This window comes from Clytia hemisphaerica, unplaced genomic scaffold (assembly GCF_902728285.1).
Source record: "Clytia hemisphaerica strain Z4C2 unplaced genomic scaffold, Clytia hemisphaerica genome assembly, whole genome shotgun sequence".
NCBI classification, from domain to species: Eukaryota; Metazoa; Cnidaria; class Hydrozoa; order Leptothecata; family Clytiidae; genus Clytia; species Clytia hemisphaerica.
The window spans coordinates 522,334-536,355 of record NW_027103968.1 but is presented as its reverse complement, the minus strand read 5'-3'; the positions used below and the strand labels follow the sequence as shown (position 1 = coordinate 536,355).

Here is a 14,022-nt window from a genome sequence, read left to right as displayed (position 1 = left end):
ACGTGAAGAGACATGATTTGTTGGTTTTTGTTTGATTTGTTGACTCATATATCTCATGGCAAATGGGATAGCAAATGACTTTTCATGTATTGTTTGGCTCTAGATATGATACCTCTAACTTTGAACACCTCTAGAATGTTGAAAAAAGCATTTTACGAGATAAGTTTCAATTATAATTTTCATGGAAATTTTTAATCGACAGATTTGGCTTGGCGTCAGTTTTGTTTGGTTGATGTTTGGTATCGTGATCATTAAAAGCAATGAAATGCCACACAGTCACTCTACACATGATGCCTCCAGCCATTATTGGTATCAGAATGTCGGAAAAAAAACATTTTACGAGAAATTGTTATTGACTTATTTTTACAATTTTAGCGGTGTGGGTTTAGTTGGTTGGTAATGTTTACACTGTGGGATGGTTTTCAAAAAACTGTTATATTGATTGTTGTTTCTTGGAATTGATTACCAAAAAAAAGGGAACCTTTTTTTGATAAATACTTTACTTTTTTCATGAATCGAAAAAACCGTATGGATAGTTATGTCTTGTAGTAACCAATGCAGTGTCTGTTTTCAAATTTTGAAAGCTCTATACCTACTGAATTGAAGCTCTGACTAGCTCTGTTTTTAAAACTTTGAGCCATGTTTTTTTCTTTGTTGCTATTAAAGATAGATGTAATGTAAATTTATGGTAACGTTTTAGTTTTTGAGTTTAGTTCATCAGTAGTACATACAATAGTATTTGTTCAGTAATCCTTTCTTGTAAATATAGTAACATTTAACAAGACTCATTGCCCTCATTATATTCGAATTTGTATTTTTTAGGACTGATAATTACATATTTTTAAACACCAAAACAAAGCAAACAACATGCCAGTTCTTTCTGGACAAATATATATGTATACACTTTATTGTGTGCTTTGGGTTCTATTTTAATCAACCCTCTCAACTGCTGATCTTTCAACTATCATTTAGGAGTATAGAATGGGCTTCCATTTCCAGTATTTTGCAAATTTTCAACAAAGTAGACTTCTTGACTGTTCTTGTCCCTTATATGTACCTATGTTAAAGTTGTTCTGATGGAGGACATTGCTATTTTTGGTAGCCTTCACATATCAATAAGGAGCTTTGGTGTAAATGTTTTTTCTGATGAAATCATACTAATCTGAAACTATTAGGCCGTTATGAACCTTCTAGAACAATAATCTTGCTCCAATCTTGAGAAACACTGGAAAAATAGGTTAGCATTCCCTGCCATAATTTCACAGATTTCCTCTGCTTCCTGCTTGAAAACGCTGTCGTATAGCCGAAAACGAAAGTGAAACTGTGAAAACGTCCGCAAATTCGGGCCCAGTCCTCTTCCGAGACGGAGGCTAGTTAAAAAGCCCACTTATGACGTCATAATTTGAGACTTAAAAATCTTGTGACGTCACATTCGTCGTAACTTGGGTTTTTGTAACTCGGGTTTTTGTAACTCGAGCTTTTGTAACTCGGGTTTTCCGGGCCTCCTGATAGTGTCCATTTTTGTCAAAAACCAGTATATATGACTAGTATATATTGGTATCTGCTGACTAGGGTCAAAATTTCTATCTTCAGCGGCACCTCCCTCGGTCATCAAGGTCATCATCAGTGCCCACCCACGGGGCTTAAAAACTAACAAATTCTCTGTAGTGCAAAGGGATTTGAGACTGACAGTGTTCGGAACGTTGATATTGTTCAAACTAAAAAGGTAAATTACAATTGGTCAAATAAGTTTCAAAATAAAAAAAGTCCAAAATATTTGAAAGATTTTCTAAATCCAAAATGTCTATAAAAGTATAAGTCTAGATGTTTGAAAGTATAGTGTGTAAATATGAATTGAAAGTATAAGTCTATATGAGTGAATAAGTTTCAATGTACTGAAATTATACAAAGTCTTAAACCTAAGGCACAGAAAAACAAAATGGCTGACAAATGAAAGAAAAACAAAATGGCCACACTGAAAAAAGCAAAGAAACAAAAATGCAAAAACAAAAACCTACCAGGTAGCCAGTGAATGAATACTGTGAGTACCCAGTGCACAAGTGAAAATCAAAGTGAATTATTATTAAAATTTGTGAAAATCTGATTTCCTTGACATCTTGACTCTATGACTGTCAAGTCAGATCTGAAGTGAACTGAAATGTGTGCCTGTATTTATATAAAAAATAAGTCCCTATCCATATTATGTCATTAAATTAACTAAGTGAAAAAAGCAATTAAATGAATAAATAATTAAAAGTAATTATCCTAGAGTGACACATTGTTGACAAAAATGAACTTTAAAACAAAAGACACTCCACATGAGAATTGAGAAACTGATGTGTCACAAGGGACTGAATGAAACAAAAGAACAAAGGAAAACAAGTGAGACTCAATGAAAACTGTGAAATAAATTTTTTGGTTTTTCTAATTTTATAATTTTTATGGAAACATATTCAACAATACCAAGGTTGCATTACACTCCCGGCCAAAGCAAAACAATTTATTTTCCAGTTCAGTCTATTAGAACAGTTCAGTAAACAAATCTGGATCATCAATACCATGTACAAGAATAAGACTTCGAACCGATCTCGAGGTTTCACGTTTGACATTTTCGTTTGGATTCTTATATTCTAGCACGACACGTCTGACATTTCCATCGTCCCCGGTTTCGATTGATTTGATCATCCCGTACGTGTAGGTTTTGCTGATCACCGAATTGACTTTTGTGAATAAGAACAATATCGCCAATTTGAAGGTTACGATCTTGGCGAAACCATTTGCTTTGGTGCATTAACTTTGGTACATGACTCAAGAGCCAAGTTTCGAACCATGAGTCATAAATTTTTGTATTCGTTTTCAGAATCTTTGATGGATCGTCTGTAACAATGAAATCTCCAACAGGACTGCGTTCATTGTTTCGTCCAAGAAGCAATCTGTTTGGCGTTAAAAGATCCATGTTTTCAACAGCTGTGACGTTGCCAACAGCTAGCGGAAGATTGTTGCAGGTGTTGGCAATGGTGGCTGTCAGTGTTTCCCATTGTAGGATTGAAAGTCTTTGATTGTTGAAGGTCTTTTCCAATGATAGATTGATGTGTTTGATCTTTCTCTCTACCTTTCCATTGACATTATGTCCGCCAACTGGACATGTTTGAAATTCCACGCTTCTTTCCTTGAACATCCTTGATTTGACATCAGTGTAGTTCAACTTCATGCCTTTTGTAGCTTTGACGAGCTGTGATCCTTCGTCGCAGAATACTTTCTTTGGAAAACCATATCTCGTTGAAAATCGAGTAAACGCTTGGATGAATGCTGAAGAAGAATAGTCGTCCATGACATTGATCATCACTGCAGAGGTGGAACAACAACAATACACAACTAGCCATATCTTTACTGTTGTTCGCTTGTGTGAAGGTGAAAATGATTGATATGGTCCACTGAGGTCGATCTGTGAGTTATAAAATGCCGGAGCAACTGTTAGACTTGAAGGTGGAATTGGTCCCATGATGGCTTCAATCCGCTTCTTGAGGATGATACGACATTTTGTGCATGTTCTTCTGATTAGCTTGACAAGCGAGCGGCCATTGATGATGTACACTTTCTTTAGAATTTCTCTGATAGTAGTTTCAATGCCAGAATGACATGCAGAGCTGTTCCAGTGGATGTCATACACAATGCTGAAGGCTATGGGTGAGTTTCCATCGATTATAGGTACACAAAAGGATGAGCTGGATAGGTCCAACATGGCAGATGTGAATCGTCCGACGATTGTTTTCTTTGTATCTGATAGGATGCGTCCATTGTATGTTAGTATCCCATCTTTAAGTGTTGAAATTGGTTCATATTTTCGTGGTTCGACGAGATGAAGAATTTCTTCTGTCGCCTTTTTGAAGAAATAGAGCTCAGCCAAATGGATTTCATCGTTTGTTAGCTGAGTTGATTTGGATGAAGACTTCTTTCTTGTGATGTTGCAGAATTTGATAACGTAAGCAAGAATTCGGATGACTGTCGAAAAGCTTCTGTGGTTTGGGTCGATGAGATAATTTGAGTGTGTTGATCTCTTCTTGAATTCTTTGTTGTTAATGTGGAAGATTTGAACTTCTTTATTCACCTCAGAGATCTCTGAATCACTTAGCTTCAAATTTTCTGCACTCTTGATAGGAAATTGTGAATGATCTAAATGCATCCAATCAAAGCCATTTATCCAAGTTGAGGTCCTGGAAACATCTTTCAAGGTTGCTCCCTTTCGAGTGCCAATATCTGCAATCATGTTGTTAGTGTTGACGTAGAACCAATCTTGATTTGAAGTGAATCGCTTGATTTCGATGACTCTGGTTCGAACATACTGCTTGAGTGGTTTGTTCTCGTTACTTATCCAATGTAAAACAATCTGACTGTCTGTCAACTTAATTGAAGATTGGTGCCACGTGGTTAATGAGCGTTTGACGATCTCTCCTGTATGGGTGTTTATCACAGCAGCATACAATTCTCCTCGTGGTTGAGATGTTCCTTTTGGCACAGTTCTTGTTCTTGAAAAGATCAGTTGACACGAGTACTCTCCATTTCGCCGTAGAAATCTTCCATAGATTGAAACGCAAACCATTGAGTGACTGGCATCTCCAAAGTCCAGAGTGTCCATCTTTAAGTCGATTGCATCTTCTGGGACTATGGCTCGATTAAATCGTAGATCTCCTATTTCCTTCATCATGTCGAAATTTGATTCCCAGATGGACCGGAGGTTATCGGGGATGATATCGTCCCAATTGAGTTGTCGCTGTACTAGATCCTGAAGATCAATTTTCATTGAAGCTATTAAGGGTGAAACTTTACCAGTCAAATCAAACAATTCAGCAACTTTGGATGCACATTGTCTTCTTGTTAAATTTGAAGGTATACCTTTTATTGATTGTTCAGGTTTCCTCCCACGAATCTTCTTGTTGAAATTGAGTTCCCCAACATTGAGAGCTAGCTCATCTGATTTGACAAGCCATCTCATACCACCAACATGGATTGTTTCTCCATCATCACTGAGGGTGCTTGGTGGGTCTTCTCTTGAAAATGCTATTCCTTTCAATTGGAATCCACCACGATTCAATACAAGTTCGAGCTCATCTGCACGACGATGAGCTGTTTCAAGGTCTTTCTCGCCAGTTACACAATCATCAACATAAATATCCTTTTGCACAATGTTGTTGACTTTGGGGTATTCCTCCTTTGATAACTGAGCAATTTTGCGCAAAGCGAATTCGGCTTGGTTGCTGGACGATTTGACTCCGTATATCAGAGTCTTGATAACCTTCTGTTCTGGTGATTTTGATGGATCCAAGCTGTTTTGCCAAAGATATCTCTGATAACACCAATGACTCTTGTGTAGCTTTATCGTATTGTACATCTTCTTTATGTCTGTATGGATAGCTGTTGGTTGGACAGACCATCTGATTAATATTTCTTGAAGATGATTCAGGTTGTTTCTGCCTTTTGCCAATACGTCATTTAGGCTGAAACCTGAAGCTGTAGGTTGGGACGCATCGAATACAATTCTACAAGGCGTACTAAAGGAGTTAGATTTCCAAACGGCTCTCCATGGAATATAATAATGCATCTTACAAGTTTGCAGTTGGTCCTGGTCTTCTTTTGGGAGGTTGCATACATATTCAACATATCCAAGTTGCTGCAGCTTTGCTTCTGACTCGAGAACATCTTGCTTGTCCTTTTGATTGTTGGGATGATTGAGTTTTCGAACTTGTTGCTGATATGTTTTCATCGCCTTGTCCTTGTTGTTGACCAAGCGTGCTTCTGGATCTGCTATGAAAGGAAGGAGTGCTGTTGCAGTCTTGCTCTCCAAATCAACGGTGATGGATGAATTGATGATGCTCTGCTCGATCTCCTCTTTGCAGCTGATGACATCATTTGATGGTTGCTTGCATGCTTTGCAGTCGCGACAATCTGGGCAGCGATATGATATCTCACTACCTGTTGCTTCTACTTCTTCAAAAATCTTCATTGTTGTTGAAATGTGGGTAGGTGATTCATCGTGGAAATTTTGTTGCACGAGATCTGTTGAATTGCATTGGCTGAATCCTAGCAGAGGGACAGCTGATTGGCTTCTAATCATGTTGAATTGATTTGAAAAGAATGTGGAGGATGTCAATGTGTTGAATTGCTGATGAATTTTGGTGAAGCTGTGATGTGGTCCACCGACCACTCCTCTTCCCCCAGTTGAATTGTTGAATTTCGATTCGTACAATGCAAGACCTGATGGGAGTTGGATGACCATTTTTGGGTGATGACGAAGGTATTTGACTCCAATCATCATATGCACTTCACCACCAATGTTGTTTGGAAGCTTTGGAATTGGACTGGTTCCTCCTGATGAGATGTGATAGTCAATGATGTCTTGTTCAACAACGTCTAATGGATATGTTGGGAATGTAGATGTGATACGATCGAGACAAACACCGGAGAACGTGACTTCTTGATCATCGTGAAGTGGGATAGTGACACTGAAGATTCCATTCAACGATTTGGTTTGACACTCACCAACGCCACCAAGTATGACCGGTTCGGATGATATCTTCTTTGCTTTGCTGCCGAGTAGCTCTATTGCTTTCTTGCTGACAACGAAATCGCTGCAACCATTGTCGTAGAAAATTAACAAGTTGTTGCCATTGATGGATATTTGTTGAAGGAGATACACACCACGATCATCGCATATCTCGTTGCTGGCTTTGTAGAGTTTGATCTCCCTTGAGAATTGAGGTAAGGCTGGACTTTTGATGAAACGCTTGACAAAGGTATCGAGAAGTTGTTGATTTGATGGTTGAGTCTTGTGCTCCTCACAAACTAGCACATGCTTCTTGATGGTGTCGTTTTGATGGGATGGATGAGCACAGACAAAGTCGTGTTGGCACTTTCCATCGACATGTTTTCCCGAAGATGCATCTGCTCCAGGAAATAAGCATTGAGCGCAAAATCCCTTCTTCTTCAGATGGTGTATCGATCTTCAGGTGATTTGAATACGAATGATTTACATGTGTAGTACTGCATGATTTTCTTTCCATTTCGGCTTTTGGTTGCAATGTGGTCTGCTCTTCCCTCTGGTGAATTGCAAATGCTGCAGTGTACGTCATCACCGTCTTGATTCCAGTGACATGAACCATTACGTCTGGCACCAGCATTCTTGTCATCCTTCTTCTTGATTGTCTCTTTCTTGAAATTTAAGAGACGTTTTTGTTCATTGACTCGTCTCTCCTTGATTAAGAATTCAATCATCTTTTGCCAAGTTTCCTTTGGGCTGAGATCCTCTTCACCAAAATCTACCAAAAATTGAGTTGATCGTCTTTCACCGATGACTTCATGAATATCTGAAATGCTGCTACCATAGTACAGATATTCTTCAATGTTGTGTTTTTCTGCAAGGGACGACACATCCTGCATGATACAAAGAAAACAATCGTCGGACGATTCACATCTGCCATGTTGGACCTATCCAGCTCATCCTTTTGTGTACCTATAATCGATGGAAACTCACCCATAGCCTTCAGCATTGTGTATGACATCCACTGGAACAGCTCTGCATGTCATTCTGGCATTGAAACTACTATCAGAGAAATTCTAAAGAAAGTGTACATCATCAATGGCCGCTCGCTTGTCAAGCTAATCAGAAGAACATGCACAAAATGTCGTATCATCCTCAAGAAGCGGATTGAAGCCATCATGGGACCAATTCCACCTTCAAGTCTAACAGTTGCTCCGGCATTTTATAACTCACAGATCGACCTCAGTGGACCATATCAATCATTTTCACCTTCACACAAGCGAACAACAGTAAAGATATGGCTAGTTGTGTATTGTTGTTGTTCCACCTCTGCAGTGATGATCAATGTCATGGACGACTATTCTTCTTCAGCATTCATCCAAGCGTTTATCTTTTNCCGAAAATCAATACTATGCGTGTTGCATTTTTCAAATCTTCAACTTTTTTGCAACTTTTCGAACGATTCGAACGATTCGAACGTTCTACGGACAAACTCACTAAATTAACCTTACATTTACGAATCTGTTTTTAACTATGGTAAGTCCAACCAAGTATAGGAAATCGGGAAATAGGCGGGAAAGTCACTAATCGGCAAATCGGGTTTCCCCCCGACAACAAGAAAGTAAACAAAACATTTTTGTCAACAAAACCAAAAACCTGGAAACTTTTGGCTGTTGTCGACATTGATTGCGCGCGCAGCGCGTATCTCGTTTGGTAAAATGTGCGCGCGATATACTAAATTGCCCTATATCGCTAAACATTTTTGAAAATTCAGTGTTCGTGTATGACTACATGACACCAAATTCTCGTGTTTCCTCAGATCGCATCGCTTTCGAAACTAAATCCTCATGTCGCAGCAAAACAACTCCTATGATTGGTTTGTTTTCCCCGTTTTCCCGCGCGTTTATTTATTTGGACCGGTTGCTATTGCCTACCAACAAAAAACTTTCTCTTCTTGCGTCCATAGTCACAAGAAGAGAGATAGTCTGGCAGCGCTCGGGCCGTCCTTAGTGTTTTTGCCTACGGCTCTTAGCGATGTTGAAAATCGAACGACGGCCCAATGAACATACAAAATCAAAACAAGAAGCGAAGCGAGCGGGAGGCAAAAAGTTAAAAAATGGCTTCAAGTTCAGTTCAAATTAGTGCAAATGATTTGGGTTTTTTTGTAAAGTTTTTAGAAGAAGAGGGTTTGGAAGATTTTGAATTCACTTTAGAGGGAGATGAAAATGAGTTGGTAAATATTTATTTTTGTTTTCATTGTGCAAGAGTGTTATACACAGTATGTTTACTTTTGAGACTATTATAGCTTGGTGGTTCGTGCAAATAAAAAGGGGAAAAGTTTATTGTTCGGTAAATTTACAAAAGCCAGTCAACAGTGACAGGTTTGCCTTCTTCATTTCTTAGATTGGCACATCAGATGAGAGAAGAGAGATTCATATATGTTCAGATTGTGAGAAACAGTATAAAACCAAAAGTGGTCTTAAACGCCATCAGAAGGCAAAACATGAAGAAACTGTTCCAAATATGGACATATTAATATTCAAATCAATCCTTGTTAACAGTATCAAAAAATTAGCATCTGATGAGGTTACACACCAGTAAAGGCTAAGCAGGAGCTGTCTGGATATTCATTTTCATCTGAAGAGTTGCAACAGTTTTGGTCAAAGTTCAAGCAGATAATATTGAATTTCAACGGTAACGCAGAGAAGTTTTTTAGCAATTCTTTTCAGTTTACTCTTCCCTCCCCAAACAGCCTTCCAGTCTTCCCCAGGTTAACCAGGCGAGTGTCAAACCTTCTTTGTAATGAGTTGGCAATTCAGTGTTTGGAAAACCTAACAAAAATTCGTGTTGTTGGATCGTCAGTTCCAACCTTTAAATGGACAGACAAGGCCAAAGAGGTTGTTGAATACCTTGCTGGTTATTGCTTTAGAGAGCTTTACTCTAGGCTCCATCGCAAGAAAAAGTCAGCGGAAATTAAAGCACTCATGGCAATCCTTTTATCAGCAAAAATTGACCCTGAGAGTTACTTTGGTCAAAAACAGAGGCTTATAAAAATCCATGACAGAGGAGGTTTGTGGATGGTTAATAATAAAGCCTATAGAATTTTCGAGCTTTGTGAAGAACACTTTCACTATGAAACATATGGATTCAAACGATTTATTAACGCCAACGAAATGACAGAAAAAATGATGAAAAATGCAGGTGTGAACAGCAATTTTAAGAATCTGTGCATTCAAGCCAATGTTTTTGCTGACAAAGAGTATTCCAAAAATTTGTTGGAAAAAGTTATGCAGCTTTATTTTCGTGTTCGCTCCCATTCAAAGGCTAGACAAAGGAAGGAAACTGCAAAGATTGAGGCAAAAACAGCAAAGAAGAAGTCAATAAGAACTGAAATGAAGCGTGCCGAGGAAGATAGCAAATAGAATGGATCAATATTTTATTTTCTGAAATTTAAAAGTTTGTTTTGGTTAACAGTGGAATGTAGTTATAATAGAATTGACAGAAACCTTCTATAAAAGTTGTATATATTTTATTCTTTGATGATTTAGGCATAGTCACTATGATTTAGGTCTCTCATTGTTTGTTTTTTAGGAAATCACAATGTGCAGTTTAGTGGGCTAGTCATCCCTAGAAGTGCTTTTTGTGAATTTTTTGAGTGTTCTTGGTTTAGTAAAATTGTTAACATGTCTATTTTTTAAAGCTGCTGTCAAAGATTTCAATTCTCTTAACAGGCTCTTATTTCCCAGAACTAAAGCATGGTATGTTAATTTGCTTTATTTTCAATTGACCTTTTTTTCAAAGTTGAGGAATGTTCAGGGTCAAACCTGTGTTAGGTAATTGCTTTATGCACAAAAAACAGGTAGGTAGTAATTGGCACTTATCACCTAACAGCCAGCAACTCCTCAACTTTTTTTTATTTACTTACCTAGATGTTTTATTGCCTTTCTTGTTCAATGATTTGTTTAAAAAAATGCCACGGCCAGTAGTCGAAACTGGATCTCCTATTACAAATAATAGGTGTTTTACATTAAACTAACGTGACTGTGTTATGGCTGTTTCCCTAAAAAGAAAAATATAAGAATTTGAATTTAGAAATTTATCTAGTTTTGATTCTGGATATTTTAATGACATATAATTTTATTTTTGTTGTACTTACTATTTTGAGAAATTTCATTTGTATTTCTTGTTCAATCATGCTTGGAAATTTTAACTATCACGGGAATAAATCAAAAAAAATTTACCGCAACTTTTTAACGAATTCACGGTGAAAAGCTGCAATCTTTTAATAATCCACGATGAAAAGTTTAAATTTCGCCGTGAATTGTTAAAAGATTGCAGCTTTTCACCGCGAATTTACTAAAAAGTCGCGGTGGACTTTATTGATTTTTTTTTCAGATTTTTTGTCTCCTGTGCATGGTTTACACAGGTATAGATTCTGCTGTATCAATGTGCACAAAATTTTATATTTTGTGTATGCTTTTACCACAGAAACTTTTAACTAACTAGTCCTATATTTTCTGCATTTTGCTTTTTAAACAGATTCAATATAATTGTAATATTTACAAGATTAAGAAAAATATGTTATGTTATTTCTCATGCAATCATCCTTGAAAATTTTGAAAACTTGCAAGGGTGAAAGACACTAGAAATATATTTTGTATATTTAAAATAAATTCATATAATTACAAGTGCATTCATAATCTTCAAAACAGTTTCTAATGTGATACATTCAATATTATAATAATAACAAAATTGATCCATAATTTAAAATGCAAGTAATGCGAATCGAACAAAAACTCTAATCTCTGATATATGTGAAGACTTAACTGAACATGCGTGGTAATGCATCATGCACTAAAAAACATGCATTTTAAACAAAAACTAACCAAAAGAATATTACACAAACAAAACCAACAAATTTACTAGCTTCAAAAAAGTATATTTTAAAAGATGGATAATAAATATTCTCATAAAATTTTAATATAACAAATTATCAACCTTTAATTGACAGTGCTATTAACAATAACGGCAACCAAAATATGTAAAACAATTAAATGTAAAAAATATAAAAGTATGACAAAATATAAAAATTCAAAATATAAAAGTAAAAAACGTTCTAAACTAAGTACGGGGTTTCTTGGAGACAGGCTCATCGCTGATTGACCATCGTGTTGTTGTGCTTTTCTCACAATTTGTTCCATTAGGTGCAACATGTAATGACGATTTTATAATGTTGTCATTGATTCTTACTTGTTGGTGGCTTGGATTGTCTTTCCTTCTTCCAATCGATCGTTGCCAACCAAAGTAATTTTCCAAATCATCTTGATTGAATTTGTTGGTCAGAACATATTTGATTCCATTCTTCAAAAGATACTTGGTACAATGGATAAGAGACATGGTGGAAATCTGAAGTCCTTCGTAAGTTTGCCAGCTAATAAACATTCTACCCTTAATTTCAGGTTTCATGCTCGGGTGTGCGGTGTTTATCCACTTGAGCCAATCTTGAAAGTATTTCAAAAATTTATTTTCCAGCCAGTCAAAACGTGCATCTGTTAATGATTCAAAAGGTTTCTGATCAGGTTTGATATTCCTTTTGTGTTCATCAGGGTGTCTAACATTACCACAATCAAACCATTTGTCAACCAACTCACAAAAAACCGCTGTTTCTTGGGTTTCATCATCACCATATTCTTTGAGTGTCGTGGCTACCTTAGAACTCAACAATTGTGCGGCCAATTTAACATTCATTTTTGAATAGCTTGTCAGAAAAATATGGTCTGGAGTGATTTTATTGAGGTGTCGGTAGCAAGATAAAGAATCCTCCATGTAGTAATCTTTTATGTGTTTCCATAAAATGTGTCCACCATCTTTAAACATAAATCTAGTGTGTCCTTCAGATCCTGAGTGTAATAAATTATTCCTAAGAGTTTTCAAAAGATGAGGTATATCGGAGAAAAAATAAATAAAGGTGTTCTCATCTTCAGCATAAATGTTTGGTGTCCTATAAACCACTATGTCTCCAGAAACAAAGCCTTTGTGCATTTTGAAAAAGGTTCTGTTTGGTGAGGCCCCATCAGAAGTTGCTGCAACAACACGTAAGTTACAGGACATCTCAAGCAAACATACAGCCTTCCAAAATAAAGGAAAGATTTGGAATGAAGTTACTCCTTTTGTTGCAAATGTTGCAAAAGAAAATGATAGTGGGTTGATCACACTTTTCACAAGAAAAACCAAAACATGTGTGGCAAGATCATCACAGTTTTTAAAAGTAGCTTCATTGAGAGATTCATCACCAAGGTCAACATAACCAACAAGTTCCCCAGTATGCTTATTCCATACCAAATCTTCCTGGATTTTCATTTCGTCAAACGATAGAACAACAAAACGCTCTTGATTACTGAATTTTTCTGTTAACTTAGTCAATCTCTCGATAGTTTGCTGATTAAAACCGGTCTTCGGACGGATGTAATTGCGATAGTCTCTCAATGTCCTCTCTGAAGGAAGGATGAGTGCCCCAGTTCCATTTTTCTCATCATAACGAAAATATTTGTAGGCTGAAGGTGACTTGGCATACAATGTTAGACAATATTTGATAATCATTGGATGGTACCTCACCTTTAAAAGTTAAATGTTTTGGAGCTTAATTTCATAAAAAAAATTTTTAAGCAAAATTCATGTATGCAATGCAAATGACAAAATTCTAATCTTGTTTGATAAAAACTTGAACATGCAGGTCTAGATAGAATATAGCTATAATAAATAATCCAAAAGGATACTTTTATCTGAAATATAATAGCAATTATTGCAAAAATAACATAACTTACTTGAGTTGGGTGTTGCTTTAAATACTTCATTTGTTCTTCCCAAAACAATTTCATAAATGGAGAAATCCTGCGTTGGTCAGTTTGATCGAATATAGATTTTAGATCTTGATGTAATTCTTTGTTAACAATCACAGATTTTCGATCAAGTTCATTTTGTAAATAGCTGATCTGGTTTGTTAGATCTTTATTTAGGGCCCTTTGTTCCAGGATTGTCGCTTTCAACCTAGCTACTGATGTTGCGGTTATAGGAGCTTTAAGTGGAATGGGTTTTGCTTGCATATTTTGCTTCATTTTCAAGGCATTCATTTCCTTCTTCTCCAAAGAAGTACAATGCGTACAAATCTTAAGTTGGTGTCCAACTAATAATGAGCAAAATGGGCTTCTGTAAAAGTGTCTTTCAACAAGATTTTCAAAAGCATCAGAAAGGTCTGATTGTTTCACTGTTTGTAGCTTTGAAATTGTGTGATGCCTGATTACATCGTTGTTAACCAATTCCAAACTACTGATTCCCACACATAAATTCATGGTTTCAAGCTTTGTTAAGATTGTGTTGATTGGCATATGCATTATAGAAAAAGGGCAGGTGCTGAACCATCCAAAAACTCTTAATGTTACCTAAAGTTAAAAATATAATTTACGAATGATTGGTCATGCATGGATTGA

General features: G+C 36.6%; 1 protein-coding gene across 1 annotated transcript; it reads right to left on the bottom strand.

Annotated features, from left to right (window-relative positions):
- Nucleotides 1-2,623: 2,623 nt before the first annotated feature.
- Nucleotides 2,624-7,434, bottom strand: LOC136810545 (uncharacterized). The gene is made up of 2 exons (XM_067067109.1): nucleotides 7,029-7,434; nucleotides 2,624-6,939 (listed from the first exon to the last, which is right to left on the bottom strand). The coding sequence occupies exons 1-2, from the start codon at nucleotides 7,432-7,434 to the stop codon at nucleotides 2,624-2,626; spliced, it is 4,722 nt and encodes a 1,573-aa protein (XP_066923210.1).
- Between the last annotated feature and the right edge of the window lie 6,588 nt (nucleotides 7,435-14,022).

Bases quoted from the DNA above. Each gene is read 5' to 3' on its own strand.
- LOC136810545 (XM_067067109.1), bottom strand. From the start codon at position 7,434: ATGCAGGATGTGTCGTCCCTTGCAGAAAAACACAACATTGAAGAATAT. The intron at 6,940-7,028 runs GTAAATCATTCG...TTCCTGGAGCAG, and splicing joins AATCATGCAGTACTACACAT to ATGCATCTTCGGGAAAACAT.